General features: G+C 38.0%; 1 protein-coding gene across 2 annotated transcripts; it reads left to right on the top strand.

Annotated features, from left to right (window-relative positions):
• Window positions 1-22386, top strand: ttc13 (tetratricopeptide repeat domain 13). 2 transcript variants are annotated; one of them, XM_006805660.3, is made up of 23 exons: window positions 1-186; window positions 2568-2662; window positions 4173-4248; window positions 4346-4416; window positions 4559-4624; window positions 6609-6701; window positions 8655-8771; window positions 8855-8965; window positions 11336-11418; window positions 11532-11673; window positions 11807-11981; window positions 12957-13113; window positions 13623-13753; window positions 13840-13972; window positions 14597-14689; window positions 14903-14986; window positions 15110-15194; window positions 15611-15720; window positions 16509-16644; window positions 17716-17795; window positions 18048-18126; window positions 19507-19586; window positions 19668-22386. In XM_006805660.3, exons 1-23 carry the CDS (start codon window positions 18-20, stop codon window positions 19780-19782), a joined length of 2481 nt encoding a protein of 826 aa, XP_006805723.1. In that variant the 5' UTR covers window positions 1-17; the 3' UTR covers window positions 19783-22386. The 2 variants fall into 2 exon arrangements, with proteins under 2 accessions (XP_006805723.1, XP_006805724.1); XM_006805661.3 differs by having other exon boundaries at window positions 15614-15720.
• The last annotated feature ends 1089 nt before the right edge of the window (window positions 22387-23475 follow it).

The following is a 23475-nucleotide window of genomic DNA, read 5'->3' on the forward strand; positions in this document are numbered from 1 at the left end:
CACACATGTAGCACAACATGGCCCCTGCCAGCCGGGCTGTTGTTGTGGTAGCGCTCTCACTCTTGTACCTGTGCCGGGCGATTTTCTCCACCGAGTTCTTCTCCACTCTCACTTTATTCAACAACGACCTCCACAAACAGGGATGCAGCTCGCTGTCTGAATGGGAGGACTACGCTGCTGACTGCGGTAAAGTCTGCCTTTTCGCTGTTACTTTGCCACGTCCTCTCTGATACAACTGTCACTTGGACCCGGCTAGCCCAACCGTTTAAAGGCTAAGGTTAATACGCCAATAACAGCAAGCGGTGACAGCTCGAAGGGATCATTAAGAGTAGCCTTTCCTGCCTCAAAAATAGTATTTTTTTCCGCCAAATATGAAAGAAAACAGAGTTCAAACACAGGAAGTGGAGTTCAAGTGTAAATAACTGTAAAGAAACTTAAAAGTGCTTATCGAAAAGCTCACTTCAGTCAGCAAACTGTATGTTTTACCTTAAACAAAGGGAAGTAAACCATACTCCAGCCAAAGAACGCGCAATTTAATATCGCCTTCTGCAGCAGTAAAATAAATATTTAAAGAGGAAAACTGAAAAGTTTCTTATAATTACAATGTCCTTTCGCTGCATTCGGCATGTCAGTAACTCACCACTTCTATAATTAGACTGACCAAAGCTTGTTGCAATAACTATAACTGAGCTAAAAACCTATACAACGTGTGAAAAAGACATTTTAGTTCATTGAAATATTAATTAAAACTAGAATTCTGAACAAAAAGACAATCAACTGTAAATGTGTTACTTTCACTTGCTTAAAAACAAAAATAAAAAGGAACTGACGTAAATTTAGTTACATTTGTCATTAAAGTGTTTTGTGTTCAATCGACTCTTAGTTGTTTTTTCCCTACAGTCTTTAGTTTACCAATACAAGCCTTTCATCTCATAGCCTGTTTAGATAGTTAAATGTAAGGAAAAGCAATGCGTCACCTGACTGGTTTGTTTTGCATGATGGCACGTCTGACTTTAGAAGAAGCTAAGATAAAATCGGTCTGTATGTAGATGAAATGCTTGTTTACTTTAACGCAGCCTTTAAATTTGGCAGGTTTTTTGTAAATGTTGCTGCAGGCTCGCAGTAGCCACCTCATCTCTCCCTAGCAGCAACACCTGCAATATGCAGGGGCGAGTCCTAAACATGAGCCCAGCATGTACTCCACTAAGCTTCATTATTTAAGCTACATACATTATAAGCTACATTATTTTTATATATAGTATAATTAAAAAAAAAGATATCTACTAATAACATGTGAAAATTGATAATAGAAAAATGTAGCACGTTACATTACATGTGAACTCAATGTGCTTAACATGCAATATAAGGCCCATTAAAAATATACAGGGGACCACTAAGAGCCTGATCTGCTGGCTGCTGGGGGAAAATGTTATGTTTGATACCAGTTAAGAGTCGCAACAGCTGAATACAGGCGTGTAGAGATGGGGATTTTCTTACCTACAAACCAAACCAAAGAAGCTTTGCTATACTGCTGAAGGAAATTTAGCGGAATTGTAGCAAAAATATTGTTTAGTGCTTTTAAAAAATGTTTCTTGTTTTCTCAAGCATAAAAATATTGTTTTTCTTCATCTAGTGTCCATATTTAACTGAAAATTAAGGTAATGGAGACTGATATGCTGAACAATGCTTACATATGTTCTCATACATCCAAGAAAAAGCCTATACGCAGACCATTAAAAAAACAACTTTAAATGCTACTTTAAATCTTTACCTGCATAGTTTGTGTGTGTGTTTCTTAAGTTAGATTCACTAAAATGTCAGAATGCCTTTTTGTATTTGGAACGTGTACCAAACAAACATTCTCTTTGCCCACGTTTAGTTTGTTGGAATTATTACGGACACCTCTTGTTTTCCCTGTGTCACTGCATTTAGGACAGAAATAATGAGAGATAATATAGTTGTACAAGTTGAAATAAACAGATTCTTAATGATTTGTGAAATATGAACCACGACATTGTTTCTTAACTTTTCACAGTGTTTTGCTTGCTTCTGATTCAATCAGCAGATTAAGTCAGATTCAGTTCTTCTCACCGAAGGGCTCAATATAGTGGTTGCTGTTACTGTGAAAATTACACCTAAAATGTACAAAACAAAGTAAAATAACACAGTGGCTTTGCACCCCTAAGTTTACAATGAACCATGCTGCAGGCTCTTTTTATATGATGGACAAAAATGGTTGTGGTTAGTATTCATTTTGTACATTTGCAGCACTTAAAGACTGTCACATGCACATCATCGATCATCGTCTTATGATTTAAAGCTTTTGCCTTTTGGTCTGAGGGGCTCCGAAAATGTCCTTGAGAGCACTTTGTAACAGGCTTCATGAGTTTGGATTTCAGTGTGTGTCAGGTCAGGTCTGCTTAACTTCTCAGATATTTTTCTTTCTTTGAAACTTTACAATGTTTAATACGATTTAAAAGACGTAGTAGCTTAATGGTCTGAAATACCCTGCCATTATGAACCGTTTTGTTTCCAGTGATAAATACTTTGAATCTTTGTCTTTTCAGAGTCTTCAATTTTACAGTTGGAAGACCCAGACTGTGAGGAGGGAAGCAACCCGCCCTGCGAGTCTGTGTTCTCACTTAATGCAGAGAAGATCTTGGTGAGATTTCAAACACTAGTCTAGATCTAGAGCAGCCATGGCCTGTAACGGTTTCCTTTAGCGTTAAAAAAAAAAAAGAAGTATAGTATAGTATATATAGTCAAGGTTAAACCACAAAACACAGGTGTGTGTAAGCAGTTTATAAACCTTTTGAAATCTGTGTTCTAATGTTTTTTATGTTTTTTCCAAAGCAAGACATTCTGGTTATGTTTGAGTTTTACACACATTTTCTGTTCAGAGAGAAATAAAAAAATCTTAAGTTTCAGTGTTGATCACATACTTAAGCTCACAGTGATGGGTGTGGTTGCTTTTGGTGCTTACACATGTAACCACACCCTAAGGTGCTGTTGGAGTGTGATACTGACACCCTATAATTCACCTCTATGTCACTGCTCCAGTGTGTGAAAACACGTACACTGCAGGGCTTCAACTTACCATTTAAAAAGGCCCAAATTTAATGACTTGGTGAATTGTAATAGAATGACATTCACTGATTGTAGTGATCATATTGGATCTATGTACTTAACGACCCCCCCCCCCCCCCCCCCCCAAAAAAAAAAAAAAAAAATGCAGTTCCTATGCATGAAAAAAAACCAGAAGAGTACGGCACAGCTCATGGTTGGTGCTCTCCACCACAAGCTGCAAGATAGCCTTTTGGGGTTGGTGAAAGTGGTTAGTGAGTTGATAGACACGATGTCTGTGCTAAAGACGTTGTGACACACACACACACAAAATTGCAGGTGGCATGCTAGGTGCAGAAGCAACTGAAGACAAACCTGATCTAAGGAATTTGTGATGAAGGCTGCAAGATGTTTAGAATCAAGATTTCTTTTTTAGGGTGTGGGGTGGGAGTAGTGCAGTCCCACAGTTTTATGTTAGGTGAGATTTGATAAGGATCCCCAATAAAAGGAATGGGGCAAGTGCATGCCTTGTCAGTTGCCTTGTAAAATGCTGCCGCAGCAACATTTCCATGCTGTCCAATTTAGATACAGTAATTCCACTGCAGTGCTGCTGTTTGGGTTAACATAGCAAATACAAGATGGAAAAAAAGAAGCATTGTTGTTAATGCAGTAGTTTATTTTGCACATTGAGTCTTGAAATTCCTGTTAAATTTCCAGTTACAGGTCTACCTTGAAATCTTTATGCCTGCATTTGGAATTTGAAATAAAAAGTTGCTGAGTTGTTCTCTGTTCAGCAGTAGATAATTCCTCAGAGTAACCCTGAGCTATTCAGCAGGGCACTTAAAATTGCTCGTAAAAATATCCTTGAAAAAGCTGTTAACAGTTATATTGAAAATGTCATTTTACGCAAGTTGTCAACACGTTCTAAAGCTCTCCAATGAACTGAAAACACAGGTGTCGACAGCATTTAAGTGTTGTCTTTTATGTTTTTTCTCCACTCAATCGAGTTGCCTTCACACAGGAAGGAAATGATTATTTTGTGCCTCTCTTGACATTTCTAATTTCTCCTTCTTGTCTTTTTTTTTTCTTCTTGTCGCCATCTCTTACAGAATCAGGCCAAATTGTTTATAGAACAGAAAAAAATACCTTTTCCTGTTGATAACCAAAACACAAATGAAGAGCTTGGTAAGGCTTGTAAGGCATGTTGTTCAAATGCTGTTCAAACACCTGATTGATGCAGCTAAAATTTAGCTTTTCATTATCACTTTTTCTGTCATTGCAGCTATAGGTTATGTTCTCATAGGCAATGGACTTTATGATGAAGCCATTAAACACTTTTCACTCTTACTGCAGGTATGTGTGTGCATACATGTTACCCAATACGGCTCTGCAATAATTACCTTTCAGTTAACCTTTGAGAGATGTAGAAATTCTTTTGATGCCAAACAAAACACCTTTCTTTGCGTATTCTGAACATTTGTTCTGTTTGATACAGGGTGACCCAGAGCTGGTCAGTGCCATCTACGGGAGAGGGATAGCTTATGGGAAGAAAAGTCTGCAGGTAAGTGGCAGCTGTAGAATTCAGCACCAGTGTAAGACTTTCTCACCCACAAATATGAGTCAAACATGTTGCTGGTTTTAAGCGAGCCTGTTGTCTATAAATTAAGCAATTGAATGGATCTTCTACATATTGAACCTTTTTATATGATGTTTTTTTTGTCTGGATTTCTACCTGCCCAAGAACAAATGATGCAAATTAGCATGTGGCTAACTGGTTGAAGTGTGTCTTTCCTGCAACAACCCAAAAAACTACAAAGCAAATGTTTCTTTCCCAGGATTTTATTTTCCTTTTATACCATTTCACATTTTTATATATTATTTTGTTGCACTTTGAAAGGTGCTGTAATAATAAAATTTACTTATTTATTTACTAGCCATTAAAAAGCATTTAAAGTGGGCCACTGGTTATAAGCAACCTTACTGGTGACCTGATATCCAAGTGGTGAAAGCAGAGAGCACGTTAAACTCACAGGTCAATATCTCTTTGTGTGCATGTGCATCTTCACTGTCGCTTTCCACTAAAAGAAACAATGCTACAAAATGAGCTTCAAAAGCAACTTTTCTTGTATTGTGGAATACAAGTCTCAGTAGCAGAGGTTTCAGATGTAACCGCTCTTGTTATTTCCACAAAGAGATGAGGAGTCTGTGAACGCATCTGAGGAATACTGCTTTCAGAAAGAGGGAGGACTGTTTTACACTCGATGTGAGATCTTCCTTCTATCCTCGAAAAATTCGAGGATAGAAGTCCCTTAGGCAATAGTCACACAGGCCCAGAGACCTATTGGCAACCATCTGGACAGGAGAACTTACATCAGGAAGGCATAATTTCCCTAGAGGTTGCCAGGAAATATGTAAATGATTATGCATGAAAGATATTGAATTAAAATGTAAGTAAATAATGTTTTACATCTAGTTTACTAGGATGCCCATCATAACTCCCAGCCTCTGAAATGTTTAAAGAGCCTGTAACCAGAGCATATTCTTTTTAAATTCTTTCACTATGATCTTTGGGAAACAACTGTCTGCAATGACTAAATAGGTGAATCGAAACAAAACAAACACTACTAATATTCTGCTTTCAGTGTTATGCAAAATGGTTTTTAATGCAAGCTAATCTGTGATTGAAGCATAATTTAATGTTGCAAGAAGGGAAATAAACCAATAATATAGTGTTTTCATTACTGAAGCAGTTATCCATCTGCATATCATCTTAGTCATAATATATTTATGAACTGTCGTAAAAGATCATCAAAGGCTGTGGCTTAGGAGGTAGAATGAGTCCTCCATTAATAGGAAGGTCAGTAGCTCTCTGCATATGTAGAATAAGTCCTGTGTGAATGTAGACTTTATAAATACAATCCACTTATGATATTTACTTGGGAGAGAATGTTGCTGGTATTTTATCAATGTGTCAGAAACACTATTCACTACTGTGCTGTGAGGGACTTGAGTTAAACGTCAAGCCCGATGACTCATACTTCAGACTGTGCACACACACTTTGTTTAATGGACAGCCTTTATTTGCATTTGTCAGATGTTGAAATATATTTATTCCTATTCTCGTTTTATGTTCTGCCAAATTGTTCTCAAAATCAGATTTAAAACAATTCTGACCTCCGCTGAGTTTGGGCTGCACAGAGAGTTGCTGTGTGGATGGGTTTTGTTGGACGCCTTTGGGGAGGTTTGTGGGTTTCGTTTTGGCTTATTTGTCCTTAAATAAAAAGAATCCTGTATTTTGTTGACAACAGCAGTTTCAGGTAAATGCAGAGTGATTCAGTGTGACATTCAATGAATGCCAATTCAGTCTGCCAGGATGCTGCGGTTATGGTAGTCTGCCCTCCAGAATAGGGGGGAGAAGAAAACTGCTTAGAGTAGTTTTTGTGTTTGGTGTTGTTTGTGGCTTTGTTCCAAGTTTTGTGCGCAATATGTTAACGTTTATGTCAACAAAATGTAAGTGCCTCTCTCCTCTTGTGTGTCCATGCCAGGATATAAAGAATGCTGATTTGGCATTGTACGAGCTCAACAGAGTCATCACCCTCGAGCCCAGCTGGCCTGAGGTCTACGAGCAGAGAGCAGAGGTGAGAGGTGACTCTGTGCCAAATGTGATCTATTATTAGTATTCCTCAGCACTGATTTATTTTATGGCTTTCAAGTACTGCAACAAGCTAAGACAACAACTGTTGGTAGCTGTATAATTGAACTGATTACATGTAGTTGCCTTCCTCCTGTTTTGTAGCTAATTTCTCTGCTTCTAATTGTCAAGTTTCGGATTAATTTTGAGCTTTAATGTCTAATCAAGCAGTCAGAAGTTGTACCAAAGAGAATTCGTGTTCCATGAACTTTTTAGGTTCAGTTTTGAAGTGGAGTTGGTGACTTTTAAAATGCATCAAGCTGTGTTGTTTTGGTTTTTTAGACTAGAAAATACATCACAGCCAAATGAAAAAGATCTGCAGTCAGTGAGTCATCAGCCAGACATAAAATGTGAATGAGCTACAAATGTGCTCCAAGCAATCAGTCACCTCTCTCCAAGTCTGATGAGCTCCTCCTGCTTTGATTTTCTCCCAAATGATTTATCTTGACTATTGAAGTTGGATCAGTTTGGAAAGCACAGAGTTTTTTTAATCATAAAACATCATTTGCATTATTCACAAATAACTCCCCCAAACAGGTTTTGTAGATTTCATCTGCTTTCACACACACTGCATCCTGGAACTTTTCTAGGCATTACCCAGCAAGATATACTTGATAATGCAAATTAGCCTGGCAGCTTCCTACTGCAAAGTCTCTGTGATATCCGATTATTTTGATGTAAGACTAAAGGATATTGAATTCGCAGCTAGCGAGTTGCTTTGCCTCCTGGACATTTTACTCAGCCTGAACCTAAACCACACTGAGTTTTTTTCAGAAGTGAGAACGTGCCAGGCACAGACTACATCCTGTTGTGCACAACATATGAGAAATGGTGTCTTTATACGAGTCTGATTCTCTTAACATGTTCAGAAATAGCTTGAAACACATCCTCAATAAATGTTAGCAACTTTTCATATAATCATGGTTACTGATGAAGGTGATCTCTTTATATTTGGACAACACATATAGAAGTAGTGAATGTCATCGGTCACATTTGGAGCAGCTGCCTTTTACTACAAATAATTGACAATGCATTGTCATTTTGAAAGAGGCATAATATAAATTTTAAAGTGAATTCAAATAGGTTTTAAGCTACAGTATAGCAAATAATATTAGGCAATAGCAATATTCAATAACAGTTGGGCACATAAATAGTCACCAGACATGGTTAGCGTTGTGGCAACTCTCACAAGATTAAAGAAAAGAATTCCCCCACTGCAGGTTTCACTCTGCTGTTTTATTTACCATTTCCTCTTTGGGACTTTTATACCATTTGAATTTAAACACAACACAGTGAAAAATGTAAATAAAACAGAATGAAATGCTTTGCAAATCTCAAAAACCATAAACCATATTTTTATTAACAGTAGAGCATAGAAAACCTATCAAATGTTTAAACTGAGAATAATATTAGTTTACTTTGTGTTTGATGGCAGCAACATCCCATGTCACTAAAAAAGCTGGGAAAATGTCATGTTTATTGTTGTGTAGCATTCCTCCTTCTTTTAACAAGAGGCTGTAATCCTCTGGGAACTGAAGCAGTCCCGAGTCCAGATGTGTCAAATGTTTTCAGTTGGTGAAAGGTGTGGGCTGCATGCCAGTTCAGGACCTGGACTCTTTTTTACTATGAAGCCATGCTGTTGTATTAGCTGTACTGTGCAGTTTAACCTTACCTTGCAGAAATATGCAAAGCCTGTCCTGAAAATGATGCCATCTTTTGAGCACTGCAGTGACTGAATCATGCCTGTTTTTCATGAAATAAAAACAACAAACTTATCTTTATTCCCCAAAAATGTTCTTTTGATGCAGTGTAAAAGCAAAGAAAATAATTCAGTTCATCAGTATTTTGCAACAATAAAATTAAAAAGATGAAACGTGCAATTTGGTGCTTGTGTGTTTAGATCCTGTCTCCTCTGGGTCGCATCAGCGAGGCTCTGAGTGACCTGACAAAAGCCATCCAGCTACAGCCCTCAGCTCGTCTCTACAGGCACAGGGGAACGCTGCTCTTCATTTCAGAGGTTCGACAGTCAGATGCAGCATGAACGTACATATATGCCTGTATGTTTCCATGTGATGACTCTGTGCTTTGCTCTCTGTTCAGGACTATGTGGCCGCTATGGAGGACTTCCAGCAGTCTTTAGAGCTTAAGAAGAATCAGCCTATTGCCATGCTGTATAAAGGCCTCACCTTTTTCCACAGAGGCATGCTCAAGGTGAGCTGTTCACCGTCTCATATTCCCAGTATGGCCTTGTCCATATCAAAGATAAATAAACAGTGTGATATCACTCACTGGTTAATAAATTACTGTTTGGAAGACTCGTGGCCTCCACCATCACATTTTATTGTAACCAGATAACCACAGATAATGACATAGTGCACTGATTAGCTGGTTTTGTTAGCAAAGTGTATCTCTAATTCTTGTTATAAGGAGTATGGATTCCACTGTATGTTATAGCATTATCAAACTTGACAGTCTGGAGTTTTGCTCTTGTTTTTTTCTACAATCAGATATATCAGAATTTGTCATATCAGAGTTTTTGTTGCACAAACATCCTATTAGTGCATGATTACACTTCATTTGTGTATCCTGTCTATATTTATCTTTTCACTTTTAATTACCAAAATATTATTTGAGTCAACAACATCAAAGAGGATTTAATTTAATGCAAACTAACAGGGTCGTTCTCAGCTCGCTGCTGGAAACACATTCACAGAAATGCATTCAAATGTCAGCTGACTGTTTGGGGTTTTTTGTTTGGTTTTTTTGGGGGGAGTTGTTTAAATATTATATTTGCGACTTACAGTGTCAGGAGATGAAGGGAAGGAGATGAATAGCTTAATACAAGCTCAAGCTTATTGGGTTTCATGCATATTGTGTTCTAAGCTTGTCTAAATTTCTGCAGATTTAACTTATTTACATATATGCAGCTGTGAAGCAGATGGAACCACATGCTTTGGTAAAGTTATTCAATTTGCTTTAACAAAAGTCAACTTTGTTAAAGCTGACTTTTTTTTCATTTTCTTCCTGGCGTCACTGACAGATGAGATTGTTGCTGTGTCATACCAGAGTTTTCTGCTAGCTGTTTGTTGTGCTTGGTGATGTTTAGCACGTTCATGCTGAAAGTGTCTCTTAATGCTGGGGTAGCTGCTTTCGTCTTTGATAAAACCCGCTGTGCACCACAAGGGAAGTAAAAATGGTAGATGAATGATAAGACGTTGCTTAACATCTAATTAGTCTGCCCAAGCCAAGTGCATTTTTATTTCCCACACACTGACTAATGTGTGCAGAGCAGCACTTGAATCTGCAGGTATTCATCTACAAGACATGTAGATGCTAAACATAAAGGATTTCCTGGGGGAATCCCAGCTGCAACTCCTGCAGGCAGGTGACAGTTAACTGCAAACAACAACATTAGTGCTTTTAATGATAGTTGCAAATGTGATTGTAGAAATATTTGCTTACTCTAGATGAGAGCGTTGTGCCCATTGGTGGAATCTGCTTTTTATTTGCATGCTATGCACTAAAGTTGGGCGATATGTACATTTTTTCTAACTGACATTCATCAGTCCCATATATGACGATAGGCGATACATCTGCACAGGCGACTTTTTGATGGGCGGAGCAATGTAGTCATGCACGGACTGTTTTGCACGTTTAGAACACAGAAGAAATCCAAACTTGGAGGCACTAGTTGTCCAAAAAAATTGAAAGTCGCCAATTTTGGATTTCTTTGGCTTTAAACTGGATTAAAGAGCCAAACCTGAGGATGTAACCACAACCACCGCTTGTGCAGATGTATATTTAAATAAAATGTTTTGTTTCCTATTTCTGAACATAGGCTGCTGCCTTTCTTTCTTTCTGTTATGAGTTTGAGTAAATAAATCGCTCCATTTGGGGGCAGTCTGAGGAGGGTGCATTTGCTCCCAGCTGGAAGAGGGTGACATTAAAACAGCCCTATTTTTTTTAAATTTATTTATTTTTTCCATTGACTGCTTCTTTTAGCTTCAACGGACATTATTAGCAAACCTACTCATGGGCAAATAAATAAATAAAACGACCAGTGAAAGGCTCAACCTATCGTCGATGGTTGATAAATTCGTCCAACTGTCCAACCTTACTTGGCTGGACCAGGCTGAAATTAGTTGGCTTTCTATGGCACTTGGTGTGAATAGTCACACATGGTGTCTGATGATCCCCTGTCTCAGTCTCTCTGTTGCATCACTATAATACTGATTTCATGCTTTCTTTCTTAAATATCTCAGTTGGATGGTTTGCCACAATATTTTGTAATAACGTTGTGCTAAACACCTAAAACTATCAGCATTACTGTCAACCTTTGCTTGTAAAGCTAGGACTGTAATTATAGTAAACAGTTTAACTGTTAAACTAAGTGTTAAACAGTTACTGCTAAACTCCAGCATTTAGCCATGTCCACACTGGGGTTACATAAGACAAAATCTGAATGTGTTAAAGTTCTGAACCACCTGCTGACTCAGAATTTCTGGTCTGCCGTGTTCCTTAATGCATTTCCTCTCAACTGTGTTGTCAATGTATGTGAAAGGTTGCTTTTTTCTTTATCAGGAAGCCATTGAGACCTTTAAAGAAGCACTGAAACTGAAGTCTGACTTTATAGATGCCTATAAGAGCCTCGGACAGGCCTACAGGTACAGGCACTCTGCAGCATGCTTTCTTACTCCATGCATAAATGCAGGATGTCACTTTGACATAGGGTATTTAGCCAAATATCAACAGTTGCTTTTCCTCTTCCTTCTCCCAGAGAGCTGGGTGACTTTGAATCAGCCATGGAGAGCTTCCAGAAAGCCCTCATGCTGAATCAGAACCACATCCAGTCTCTCCAGCTCCGTGGCATGATGCTGTATCACCATGGCTCTCTGCAGGAGGCCATAGGCAACTTCAAGGTAGAATTATCCACAACAAAGTAAAACAGGCTGTCCTTACACCCCTCTCTGCAATTACACAGGGTTTGCTAGCAGCACAAGGAAAGAAGTGGTAATGGTTTCATATGCAATGTAATTCTCTTGTTTTCCTCAGAGGTGTCTTCAGTTGGAGCCTTACAACGAGGTGTGTCAGTACATGAAGGGGCTGAGTCACGTGGCCATGGGGCAGTTTTACGAAGGCATCAAAGCTCAGACTAAAGTCATGTTGAACGACCCTCTGCTGGGGCAAAAAGCCAGCTCTGAATACCTCAAAGTTAAATACCTCAGAGGTGGGTTTATACACACACACACATGCATACACATTATGACTGATCGCAGATAAAGAGAAGAATGCTGATTCAAGATCAGTCTTATTTTACAGGGTAAATAAAAAGTCTGCTCTCCAAGTCAGAGCTCTGCCTACAGGATAAACTGGCAGATGAACAAACCTCAGAAACCAATGACTGGGGTGATTTATGGCACCTACAACTGTCAGCTTATAAGACTGCCGCTATTATGCTTAGGATACCACGTGACACCTGGAGACTTCCTATAGAGTCCATTCAAGACATGTTTTCAAAGAACCTAGAGCACAAGAGTTGTTCAGGCATAGGTGTGCAGTCTATTACAGAATCTATACTGAATGCATTATTACTAATTGTTTTAACAAAAAAGGAAACGGACAGTTATATTTTAGATTCTCCAAAACGTCACAGTGCTTGTTTTTTCATGTATTTTTTATATTTTCAAATGTTCAGAGTTTCTTTGAGCATTGGAGGCTTTCATTAGAACAATTGTTAAAGTACAAAGTTGAGGAAACAAGGGGGAGTGACATGCAGCACAGCTGAGGTCAAGGCCACCAGATGTGACATACAGAGGAGTATTTCCAGTGTATTACTTTTGCATTAAAGAATAGCATTTTCTTCTGATTTAATTTTCAGGAGAACTATTGCATTGTTAAAAAACCCAGGAATGTTAGAATTTGATGGGCTTTTTTAAAAAACAAACGCAAAAACAGAAAATTAAGGCTTCTCAAAGTCCCCTTGGTTCATCAGAAGAAAGCATTCATTCATTCAGTCTCATTTGTGCTTGTGCCCTTTTTTTTTGTATTATTTGGCCATGATAGACTCTTCTGTATATCTTAACCATGCTTTTTCTTTATTTTTACCTTCAGTATCCTTTGACCTAAACCACCACCTCATAATGCACCACCTCTGGTCTTTTTACTTGTCACATAAAGGTCCTGTTTACTTGATTTCTTCCAGAGTACTCACGTTACCTGCACTCCCACCTGGATATCCCAGTAGCAGAGTACAACGTGGACCAGGACTTACCGGGAAACTTTAAGAACCACTGGGCCAAAAACCTTCCTTTTTTAATAGAGGACTATGAAGAACAGCCTGGCCTGCAGCCACATATCAAGTGGGTTTGTGGGACTGTTAACTCTGACCATAACGATCAACTGTAATGATGCTGCGATGATGAAGTGATTAATCTAGCTATTCTTTATATAAATGTCAAGCTTTTTCTGAGGCCAAAGGAGAAATTATTGTGACAGATTACATTTATTTTCACATTTCAATCCGAATTTAATTTAGGATGCCCTACACTTCACCTTAAGTCTGTCATCATAAGAAAATCTAGGAAAATCAGGAACATCATAACTGTGGTTTCCTGAGCTTCAGTTTGTAGCAGTTTTCATGAGCTAAAGCACGAGGCAGCGTTTTGTGGTTGAAAACCAACACCTGCCATGTTTTCCATATGACACGAAAGCTCCTGTGTTCATCAAGTAGATGTTTTTATGCATGCATGTCAGCAGGCTCAAACTACTTCATCTGTTTTGTTATATTGTAGAAGGTTGACAGCCAGTGTCTAGGAAAAAAATGTGCGTTTCATGAAAGCCTTAATCTCCACGTCTTTCTGGTTGGCAGAGACGTGCTGCCACAGAACTTCGACAGCTACAGCAATGAAGTTCAGAAGCTGATCTGCACGGCCGACCATCTGGGGGCACTCATGCAGTACGACACTCCTGGTTTCCTACCCAACAGGAGAATACACAGAGGTACCGCCGAGACAATGCCACAGTTTGAAAAGATCATCAAGTGTTAACAAGAGCCTAAAATTAAAGAGCTGTCTGTGCTTCTTCAGCCATGGGATTAGCAACCTTAGAGGTAATGCAGGCCATGCATCGGACATGGAGCAACTCCAAAGTGCGAGTCAACGGCAAAACCAGGCAAATGCAGTGGAGAGACATGTTTGACATAGCAGTCAAATGGAGGAGGTGAGAAACATGGTGCAAGTTTCACAAAATAAAAAGGACTTTGTACCAAATTTATATGAGATCACTCAGGTCAAATTTATGGAGGCACCATTATATGTTTGACATCTGTATTTCCATTGGAAAAGAGTGGCATAATGCAGAGACTGTAGGGAATTAATTTTGCCGTCACTCTTTTAAGTGCATGTTTGGCTTGGACAGACGTTAATGAGTAAAACACCTAGAAAAATGTTTTTTTCTCATTCCACAAGAAATTGGGTGTTGTGAAGAGGAACTATGGGATCCTAATTATCTCCAGGAAATGACTCTAAAACTGAAAACTGAAGGAATAGGAAGGAGACAGATGCTGACATATGATGTTTCAACTGTCCTGCATTGCAAAATGAAGTCTAGACTGAAGCTGACACATGGCTTAAGTTTCTGAGGTTTTTACCGTGTGAGCACTAGAAAGAACTCAGCAGTCAGGTCGTTTTTCACATTTCACTGTGGTTTACTTATCCTGGTAACTAGCCTGTTCTCACCAATTCTGTCCAAATTCAACAAGTCACTTTCCCACTAGAGTGTTTGATGTGTGGTTAATTAGATTGCAGTGTTGAAACACTAAACGGGCCTTTCCTGTACTCGTAGGATCGCTGATCCAGACCAGCCAGTTTTGTGGTTAGACCAGATGCCTGCCAGGAGTCTCAGTCGAGGCTTCAACAATCACATCAACCTCATCAGGTAACAACTTGGCCTCGAAGACAGCGTCAAACACTCTCATGGGTTATAGGACTGAATTTCCATATGGCCTCACCTTGTAGTGCGGAAACATTTATTTCAATTTCTTGGAATATGATGTATCTCCATCATTCTGTTCCCTGTGAGAGCCTCATTCTGAGAAGCTCCTTGAAAAGTAGTATATTGAGGTCTGTTTTTCCCTCTTTATTTGTCCAGGGGGCAAATTATCAACATCAGATACCTTGCCTACTTTGACAACATACTTGACTTCATCAAAGACAGAATACTGGTCTACCACGGGTAAAACCTGAATCACAACTCCAATGACTTTGCAGAATTCCTTGAAGCATCATCTATGGCTTAATTGTTCTTGCAGTGTTCTTGCTGTTTCTGTAACCTACATGTTCTTATTGTCTGTCTCAGGGCGTACAACCCCAGAGGCCTCCTGGAAGTCCGCCAAGCTCTAGAAAATGTGAATAAAGTAGAAGATTTGCTTCCTATAATGAAGGTAAGAAGGATATGAGAGAATCTAGTTCAGGTTGCACTCAAGGATTCAAGTGGATATTAGTTTTAGTCTACTAGTAACACTAGTGATATTCATTACTTCCCAGTTTTGTGTGTGAACTTATATCTATAGCCTAGATATGGAGCCTAGATCTACATGCTGTTGATCCAAAAAATCACATCAAACATGACTGACAGAAACTGAATTAGAAAAAAACATAAAAGTTTAAACACATGTATTACATTTTTCCATATTAAATTTAATCAATATTTGGTTGTCATGTAGTTTAAAATATATTTTAATATTGATGAATGTTTGCCCATAAGAGACCTTTTAAAGCAGCACAACATCCTGTTTTTTTTTTTTTTTGGATGGGTGTTTTCTTTTTGTTTTTTTGTTTGGTGTGTTTCTTTCTGAAGCAGTTCAACAGTAAAACCAGAGATGGCTTCACAGTCAACTCGAAGGTGCCCAGCCTAAAGGACCCTGGGAAAGAGTACGATGGCTTCACCATTACCATCACTGGAGACAGGTGCAATCTGCCGTTCTCTGTGTTCAATATTCTAAAACAACACTTTCATCAACACTTAACAGTTCATATAAATATAAATATTTGAACAGGGGAATAATAATCACAAGGATCTCCTAGAAGGTATATTTCATGAACAGTAAAGTATTTACATACGTAGGTATGTATACAAGACAAAGGTCAATCAAAAGGTGCTAAGAATATTCTTCTTGTGCACAGATAAGGAGCAGTAACTGTCAGAATTTCACGTTTTACAATCAGCATTGGGAGCGCTGGATTTTTGTGCAGCATGCTTGTAGTTTTCTTTCACATTAATCATGCTGTGCAGCATCAGTTTGTCCCAAATCTTGAGGAGTCCAAGCCAGACCATTTGCCAGAAATGAACTGAATTAGAATTATTCAGGTCATTATAATAATAATAATAATTATTATTAGCCATACCTGCACAGTTGTCTCTTTCCACTGGTACTATTCATCATTTGTAGCTCCCCGTGACTTTGTCCTTTCACTTTGACTGAAATCAAATTTTAAAAATGGCAGAAACAATGGGAATTTTGTATCTCTGAAAAAAGTGACTACTTAAAAAAGGAGGGCAGTTGAAATTTAATGTTTTCATTTAATATGTGCAGACTCATTACTGCAAAAACCAGTAACACCTATTTTTTAACATGTGCTCCACAGTTTTTAGGTAGATGCTTTACACTTCTACACACATAACCAGATATTTCCAAGTTTTACCCTCTGAAGTGTTTTTTTTTCTTTTCTTTTTTGTAAATTTTGTTTTATTTCAGGGTGGGAAACATGTTATTCTCTGTAGAAACGCAGACAACTGAAGAGCGGACGCAGCAGTACCAGTCAGAGATAGAGTCCATCTACAAAGACCTCACTGCCAAAGGAAAGGCATTGATGTTATCAACCGAACTCGGGGTAAGATTCCTGCTGGTAATAGAAAGCAGATGGTGGTGCAATGTGAAATATCCATTTCTGGACAGCTTTAAGTAGATGACATCTTAAGTTAACAAAGGATGTTCCTTCCTCTAAAGCAATACCTGCAAATAAAATGTTGTTTTTGTGTTTCAGCTTTGGTTCTAGTTTTTTTCTTGTGGTTTCATACCTCTGATATTGTCTCTAGTGTCTGGGGTTTGGACATTTGGCAAAAAGATTTTTTTTTAAATATATTTTCTGAAGAATAAATAGAAAATATTTACAAGTTGAATTCTGTTTTAAGCAGTATCTAGCAAAAAGGTTTTGTATCGAGCTAGAAACAGAGTCACAGCTGCAGGAGAACAGATGGAGCTGTCAATATAAACATAAAAACACATTAAGTCGTATTTATTATTTATTAGAGTAGCAAGGCTGTTTACAATCTCTTTGCATAAGAGATAAAAGTCACTTTAGAAAAGACAAGGCAGTGTTCGAAAGCAAAACAAAACATAAGCATCATGTCTGTTATTTCCTCAGCGTCTTCCTCTCCCCTCTTATTCCCCCTCTTGTCCTCTCTACTGAAATCACGTATTTTACTTGTCTAGACAAGCAAACTATGAGTAAAACTGATTAATTCTCTGTCACTGTTGGATTTAGCTGAGTTTATTTGCTGTCATTCATTTCTGTTGATGGTTTTCTGTCAAACTGCCGGAATAAACAGAACAAACCATTCAAGCAGTTTGTCTTGATTAAAAAATCTGTGCCGGCAGCCTACCGTGACTTGTCTGCTAATTTATACAGACAGCACAACAGTGGTCCTGACTAAACAACTAACAAACAAGAACTAAACAGGATGTTCTCACTCCTCTGTAACAGAGACCTGGAACAATGTGAACATCCCTCCTGACTTTCGCTCTTTGTTCTGTTTTATTATGTCTGCAGCCTTCTCTGCTTTCACCCCGTTTAAGATAAACCGTAACTGAAGACAGCACACAGTGCAGCAGAGGTCACGACTACATTAAGCCTTTGTTCACAACTGTACAGCTGATTCTATGATGATCTTTGTTCTTTCAGGATGCAGATGCAGTGTGTAACCTGATCCTCTCCTTGGTTTATTACTTCTGCAACCTCATGCCTCTTTCCAGAGGATCTAGGTAATTTCAAAGTCAAAACAGCCCACAGGTGCAATGTGAAGCATTTCTACATTTGAATGATAAATGGGAGAGAGAGTTTCTTTGTAGCTGTCATCTTAGTTTGGAAAAAATCCCAGAAACAATGGCCTAGTAAGACTGAAAGATAAATGCAGGATAATAATAATGTTATTTTAGTCTGCGGTCTTGAAACTTGAAACTCTTGAAACATGTCAGAGGAAGTATTCAGCTAATGAAGCATCACTTTCTCCTCAGTGTGGTGGCTTACTCAGTGGTGATGGGGGCACTGATGGCCAGTGGGAAAGAGGTCATTGGTAGGATCCCGAAAGGAAAGGTAAATTAATGTGAATCTTACTTCAGTAGAAGAATATATAGCAAGTTTTTATTGACTTAACACTAATTCTGTATGACATTTGTTATATATGGAAGTAATGCATAGGACCAAATGCAATTTTTTAGCAGATAATTAAACATTTTAAAAGTAATATTTTAAAAAATGGGTAACAAAAATTTGAAAGCTGTCTATTGTTATTTACACTGGTGCTTGCTCTACCATATGTTATGTAAGATTACATTACTTATACGGTCTAGAATATGTTTCTAGGTCTCAAGTCGTGTTTAAATGAGCACTATGTACATGTAGGTGCTGATTTACCTGGTACAGAAGGACTGCATACTTCATGATTTCCTCTTGCAGGAGTGGTGCAACATTCAGAGATTCATTTTTTTGGTGATTTGTGGTCACTTCATCTTCTGTACAATTTTTGGACCATCATCACTTCAGCCAAAGTCCAGATGGTTTCAGTGGTCCAGAGTGGCAGCAGAGCAAAAGTTCAGTCTTCAAAATAACATATAATCAGACTGGAAAACTTTTTCCTCATAAGAAGGAAAAATCGTTAGCTCTGCACCAACCTCCCTTGATGACATATTTGATAACAGTCCAGGAATAATCAGTTTAAATCCGTTTAGTTCTTTTTGCCTGATTAGTGATGACATCAGTGTCTGCTGCCTTCACCTGTTTCTCATATGTTAACTAATAAACATGTTTAATTAAACTTCAGGTCATAGTTTTCTTCAACTTTGCAGTGCTTACTTTAATAATTAGAGATTACAAGTGCTGGGATGTATCCACTGAATTGAAAGTGGGCCAGGGGTCAGTCCTTGTCTAAAATCAGATGTGGTCTTTCGTCTATGATACATCCTGGTATCGCTGATCTGTCTCCTGCCATTTACTGCATGTAAGAGAGGATTGTTCGCGTTCCTTGTTCGTGTTCAAGCAGGTGAAAGCAGGTGTCTCACAGATGGTATGAACAGTTGGCAGCCCTGCTGTGTTTTTTCTTCATATTGTTGCTTTTTAAGGAATTTTCCAAAACCCTTCATGATTTAGTCTGACCACATTGGAAAGAAAGCGGGCTTCTCATTTTTGCTACACAGCGTTTAACTTCTATAAAGTTATCTGTCAATTTTTAGAAAAGCTTTCTTTTTTTGTAAATCTGCACTGCAAAGAAAGAGCAGGAACTGTGGCTTGTTTAACTTCAAGTGTGTCTTGGAAAGCATGGTGCTCAGGTTTATTTACACGTGTCTTTATTTATGGAAATGTGGCCTTCGCTTCAACTACTGTACCTATCCTTTAAGCTGGTTGTGGTTGTGCGGGAGTTTGGGGGGGGTTGTTTGTTTGTTTTTGCTTGATTTAAATATATATATATCTTTTCAGCTGGTAGATTTTGAAGCCATGACCACACCCAGTCCAGATAGCTTCAGTAAAACAGCAAAGAGCTGGATGAATCTCAAGAGGTACAAAGAGTAATTATTTCTCTGGTGTGTTATTTGTCTGCTTCAGAGGCACATTATCTGACATTTTCTCTTCTTCTCTAGTTTACCAAGTTGGTACCAGAGTCTTCCATCTGTAGCAGAGTCCTTCCCGACAACCAGAACAATGATCGAGGTCCTCAACACAGACTCATCTTCACATTGTCCAAAAAAGTCTTAACACGACTTGTGCACTGCAGAGAGGTCTGTTTAGGAAAGTCTTAATAATAAAGCTCCTGCACTGGGTAGAACCTAAGGGACCGTCATCTTCTACATCCCAATCAACACTGGACTGAGATCGGCAAAAAACATCTCGGCACAATTAATTAGGAAGTAATTATTTAAAATGTAATAAGGGTTTTGGCAAAGTAGTAGTGTGAGCTCTTTTTGAACCTTGAAGGAAATGAAAGGCTTTTAATGCAAATTCATGGGATTGCTTTACTCTTTAAAGAGGTGACCTCTGTTTTAATTTACCAAAAGTTGATCTTACTGTTTTATCCAAATCTTTGTTGCCTGTTGTTTCTCCTTAAATCCATGTAAAAACTCAGCTTCTACTTAAGAAACATGGTTTGAAGGGTTTTCAGAAATCTTGGGTTGACATGCTAAGTCACCTCTGTGCCACCTGTTTTAAGTTCTTCAACCTCTGTTGTCAGGCAATTCAACATTTTTCTTTTCTACTTCTTGTAGCATAATTTTAACTCGCAGAACTCTAAGGATAAATTTAGGTGCTTTTGTTATTACTGGCCGATGTTAATTTCTTAGATCCACACTCTGTGTTTGTGGAAACGATACTGGATGGTGAAAGCAGGATGTTTCAGTTTGTTTGGGATGCAGAAGAGATTCTGTCCACCTTTGCTCTTTCTCTGCTTTATAGGCCTTGTGCCTCAGACACCCAAAGCACAACCAACGCCATCTGTCCATCGGTCGGTATGAACAAGCTTTCTTTGCAGAGTCATGCCGAAATCTCTACAAATCTCTTACTTTAGGTTACCAAGAATGTGAAATGGCACTTTCTGGTTTTATTTAACATTAAAGATTGTAATTGGCACTTTAAACATTTTTTGTTAAACCACTGCTGTGCACGCACACAGAATCCAACCTTTTAGCAGAAAATGAGTCTGGGGGGTTTTAAAAATATGGAACAAATTTTTCAGGGCTATTGTTTGTCAGCACTTGAGCAAATATGATTTCTTTTATTATTTTCTTTTTTTTATGATGAATAACAACAGTCAGAGATTTTAGAGAGCTTTCAGAGCCCTTTGGCGCTTTTTGAGTAAAATATCAAACATTCACCAAATCTGCAGGTGTCTTGTCGTTATCAGTTTTGAATCTACCAAAATTACAAAAAGTCAAAAAGTTTCTTGACTTTTTCTCTGATCTTTTATAAGTTCAATCATTTTGGGGTGTTTTTTCATTACAAATGTATTAGACCATCTGTCATTAAAAACAAAAAGAAACTCTTAGAAATCTCCCCAGAACTTGTTTAAAACAAAAAATTAAATACACAAAGTTTAACCTGGCCCAATCAAGCATAACATTCAACCACTAAAACATTTTTCTTCCATGGAGCAACAATAAATGATTGCAATTTGGTGTTATAATCAAAAAATAATTGCTTTACTATTTTATTGCTTGTTTTTGTAAACCTACATTTACAAATTGATGGATAATGATAATTATTTATATTATTTTGCATTAAAAATATTGATTAAGCTCTTGATTAGAGAGCTTTTGCATTCTGGTAATCTAATAAATATGTTAAGCACATGTAGCTGATGGCTAACATAAAACACCCTAAATAAAACCACAAAGAAATCAAACCAGCGAATTGGGAAGAAGCTTCTTTATAGTTTAAATCATTAGCTCTTAAACACTACATTTAAATTTTTAAAGTTTATGAATGTAATCTGACTTACCTGACCAGAAGCTCCAGATGATCGTCCTCTAACATCTGTGACTGTTGTGCCTTTAAAGATTCATTATGGATGGAGAAAAGCACACCGCATTTATTTCCTTCCTGTCTTCCCTCAAACTTGCATCAGCTGCCTCTCTTACATTGGATGTTAGCTTATAGATTCAATTTGCTTCCTCATCACACCTGAGAGCAATATCTTTGGGAGATAAGAGCTCATGTACCTCCACATGTCTTAAAGATTAAAATATTGTCTTTGATTATTTTAACCCCCCTTGATTATTACATATGTAACAAGTTCTTGTTTGAGTTTTTGATATCTGGAGAAAATCTGGTCTGAATTGGAATGTACTTCAGTTTAAATAATAAGACTGATGGTGTGGTCTTTTTTTGTTTCTTGGTTTGTTTGTTTCAGAAAATCTGGGTGAATCCTGCACTTAGGTAAAATGTAAACATGCAGTAACCTATGGAAATAAAATTATTTTAGAAAAGAAATTTTAAGCACAATGATGAACAAAATGAGAAGGTGTGACTCACCTGGACTAATCTATCATATTCTGTGGCCTTTAATGCTTAAAGACACACCGTTAATAGTCATATCAATACTGCAGTAGTTCGTTTTTTTGAATGTCCAGAACAAAGCAGTCTCTCCAGTGTTTAATAAACGTCAGGTCCTTCGGGTTTTTTTTTTTATTGATGGTTATGCTAACTGGTTGTTCTTTTCTTTTCTGTGCTGGGTGTCCCAGTCATTTATTTCTGCAATGGGCTTTAGAGTGAGGAGTGCACAACTTCTCTAATGTCTTCAGACTTGAAGGAGGGACTTTTTTATGAAATGAATGTTCAGCAGTTAATAAAAGTGTTTGACAGTTTTAACAGTTTGTGGTGATTTTTTTTATTTCCTCACAAGAAGTTCACAAACAATAATTTAGTCAAAAAGAAAGAAAAATGCATTCATGTTTTGGTGTGGCAGACCGTCAGTTCTGTCCTTACAACGTATATATATTTAAATTACATGTACCAAATGAAAGTGAAGTCAATAAAGAAGTGTGCGTCCTCCTTTGGCTGATCGCTCTAGTGGTCACCACAGCAGATCTGGTTTTCCTCTTTACCTCCTGCCTGGCAGCTCCATCTTCAAAATCCTTTGTCCAGTATATTCACCATCCCTCCTCTGCACGTGTCCAAACTATTGAACATTCACATCTCACAACTTTGTCTTCAAACTGCTCAACCTGAGCCGTCCCTCTGATGTACTCCTGTCTAATCCTTTGCATTGTGGTCACTCCCAGTGAAAATCTTAACATCTGCATCTCGGCTTCCTCTGGCTCCACTTTGTGACTTTTTGTCAGTGTCACTGTCTCCGAATACATCATACCTACCGTGATTGTTTTAATTCTTGGTACTGTCCATCTGTCACAAATCAGGTCTGACATCCACCCACTCTACCTTGAAAATACTCTTCTTCACCTTCTCTTATGTTCGCATGCTCATTTTCTACATTTATCAGCTCTTCACGGGACTCTCTGACTTGTTAGCACATTTCTATCTCTCTCTTTGATCACCCTAACCTTCCGTTCTTTCTCTCGCTGATTTTGAATTATGACTGTAAAATACCTGATCTGCTAGGTTTAAGTTTACTATTATTACAATTACTTAAACAAATACAGTTAAAATGTAGAAATCACTCCACTTTCCCTTGAGAAAAGTATGTCATTATTGTATTATCTGGACTAAGAAGTATTTTCTTTACTGCAGTTCAATTTCATTCACTTAAATTTGTTTTTGGTAGCGTATGTGGGCTTCCATATAGGGTGGACAGGTCATGCTTTGTAGGCTCAGTTTCCTAGACACGGATTAAGCCTAGACCCATGATAAAAGAAACATTCAGGGAAGCTCTTCAATGGAAAAAAGGCTAAATCCATGTCTGGAGATTTGCATTCAGATTTAATGAATGCAAAACTCTGT

Source organism: Neolamprologus brichardi, chromosome 15 (assembly GCF_056152115.1).
Source record: "Neolamprologus brichardi isolate AB-2024 chromosome 15, ASM5615211v1, whole genome shotgun sequence".
NCBI classification, from domain to species: domain Eukaryota; kingdom Metazoa; phylum Chordata; class Actinopteri; order Cichliformes; family Cichlidae; genus Neolamprologus; species Neolamprologus brichardi.

Coding starts and splice junctions, on each gene's coding strand:
- ttc13 (XM_006805660.3), top strand. CDS start 18: ATGGCCCCTGCCAGCCGGGCTGTTGTTGTGGTAGCGCTCTCACTCTTG. Junction 187..2,567: donor GGACTACGCTGCTGACTGCG/GTAAAGTCTGCC, acceptor TTGTCTTTTCAG/AGTCTTCAATTTTACAGTTG. Junction 15,195..15,610: donor ATTTGCTTCCTATAATGAAG/GTAAGAAGGATA, acceptor TTCTTTCTGAAG/CAGTTCAACAGTAAAACCAG.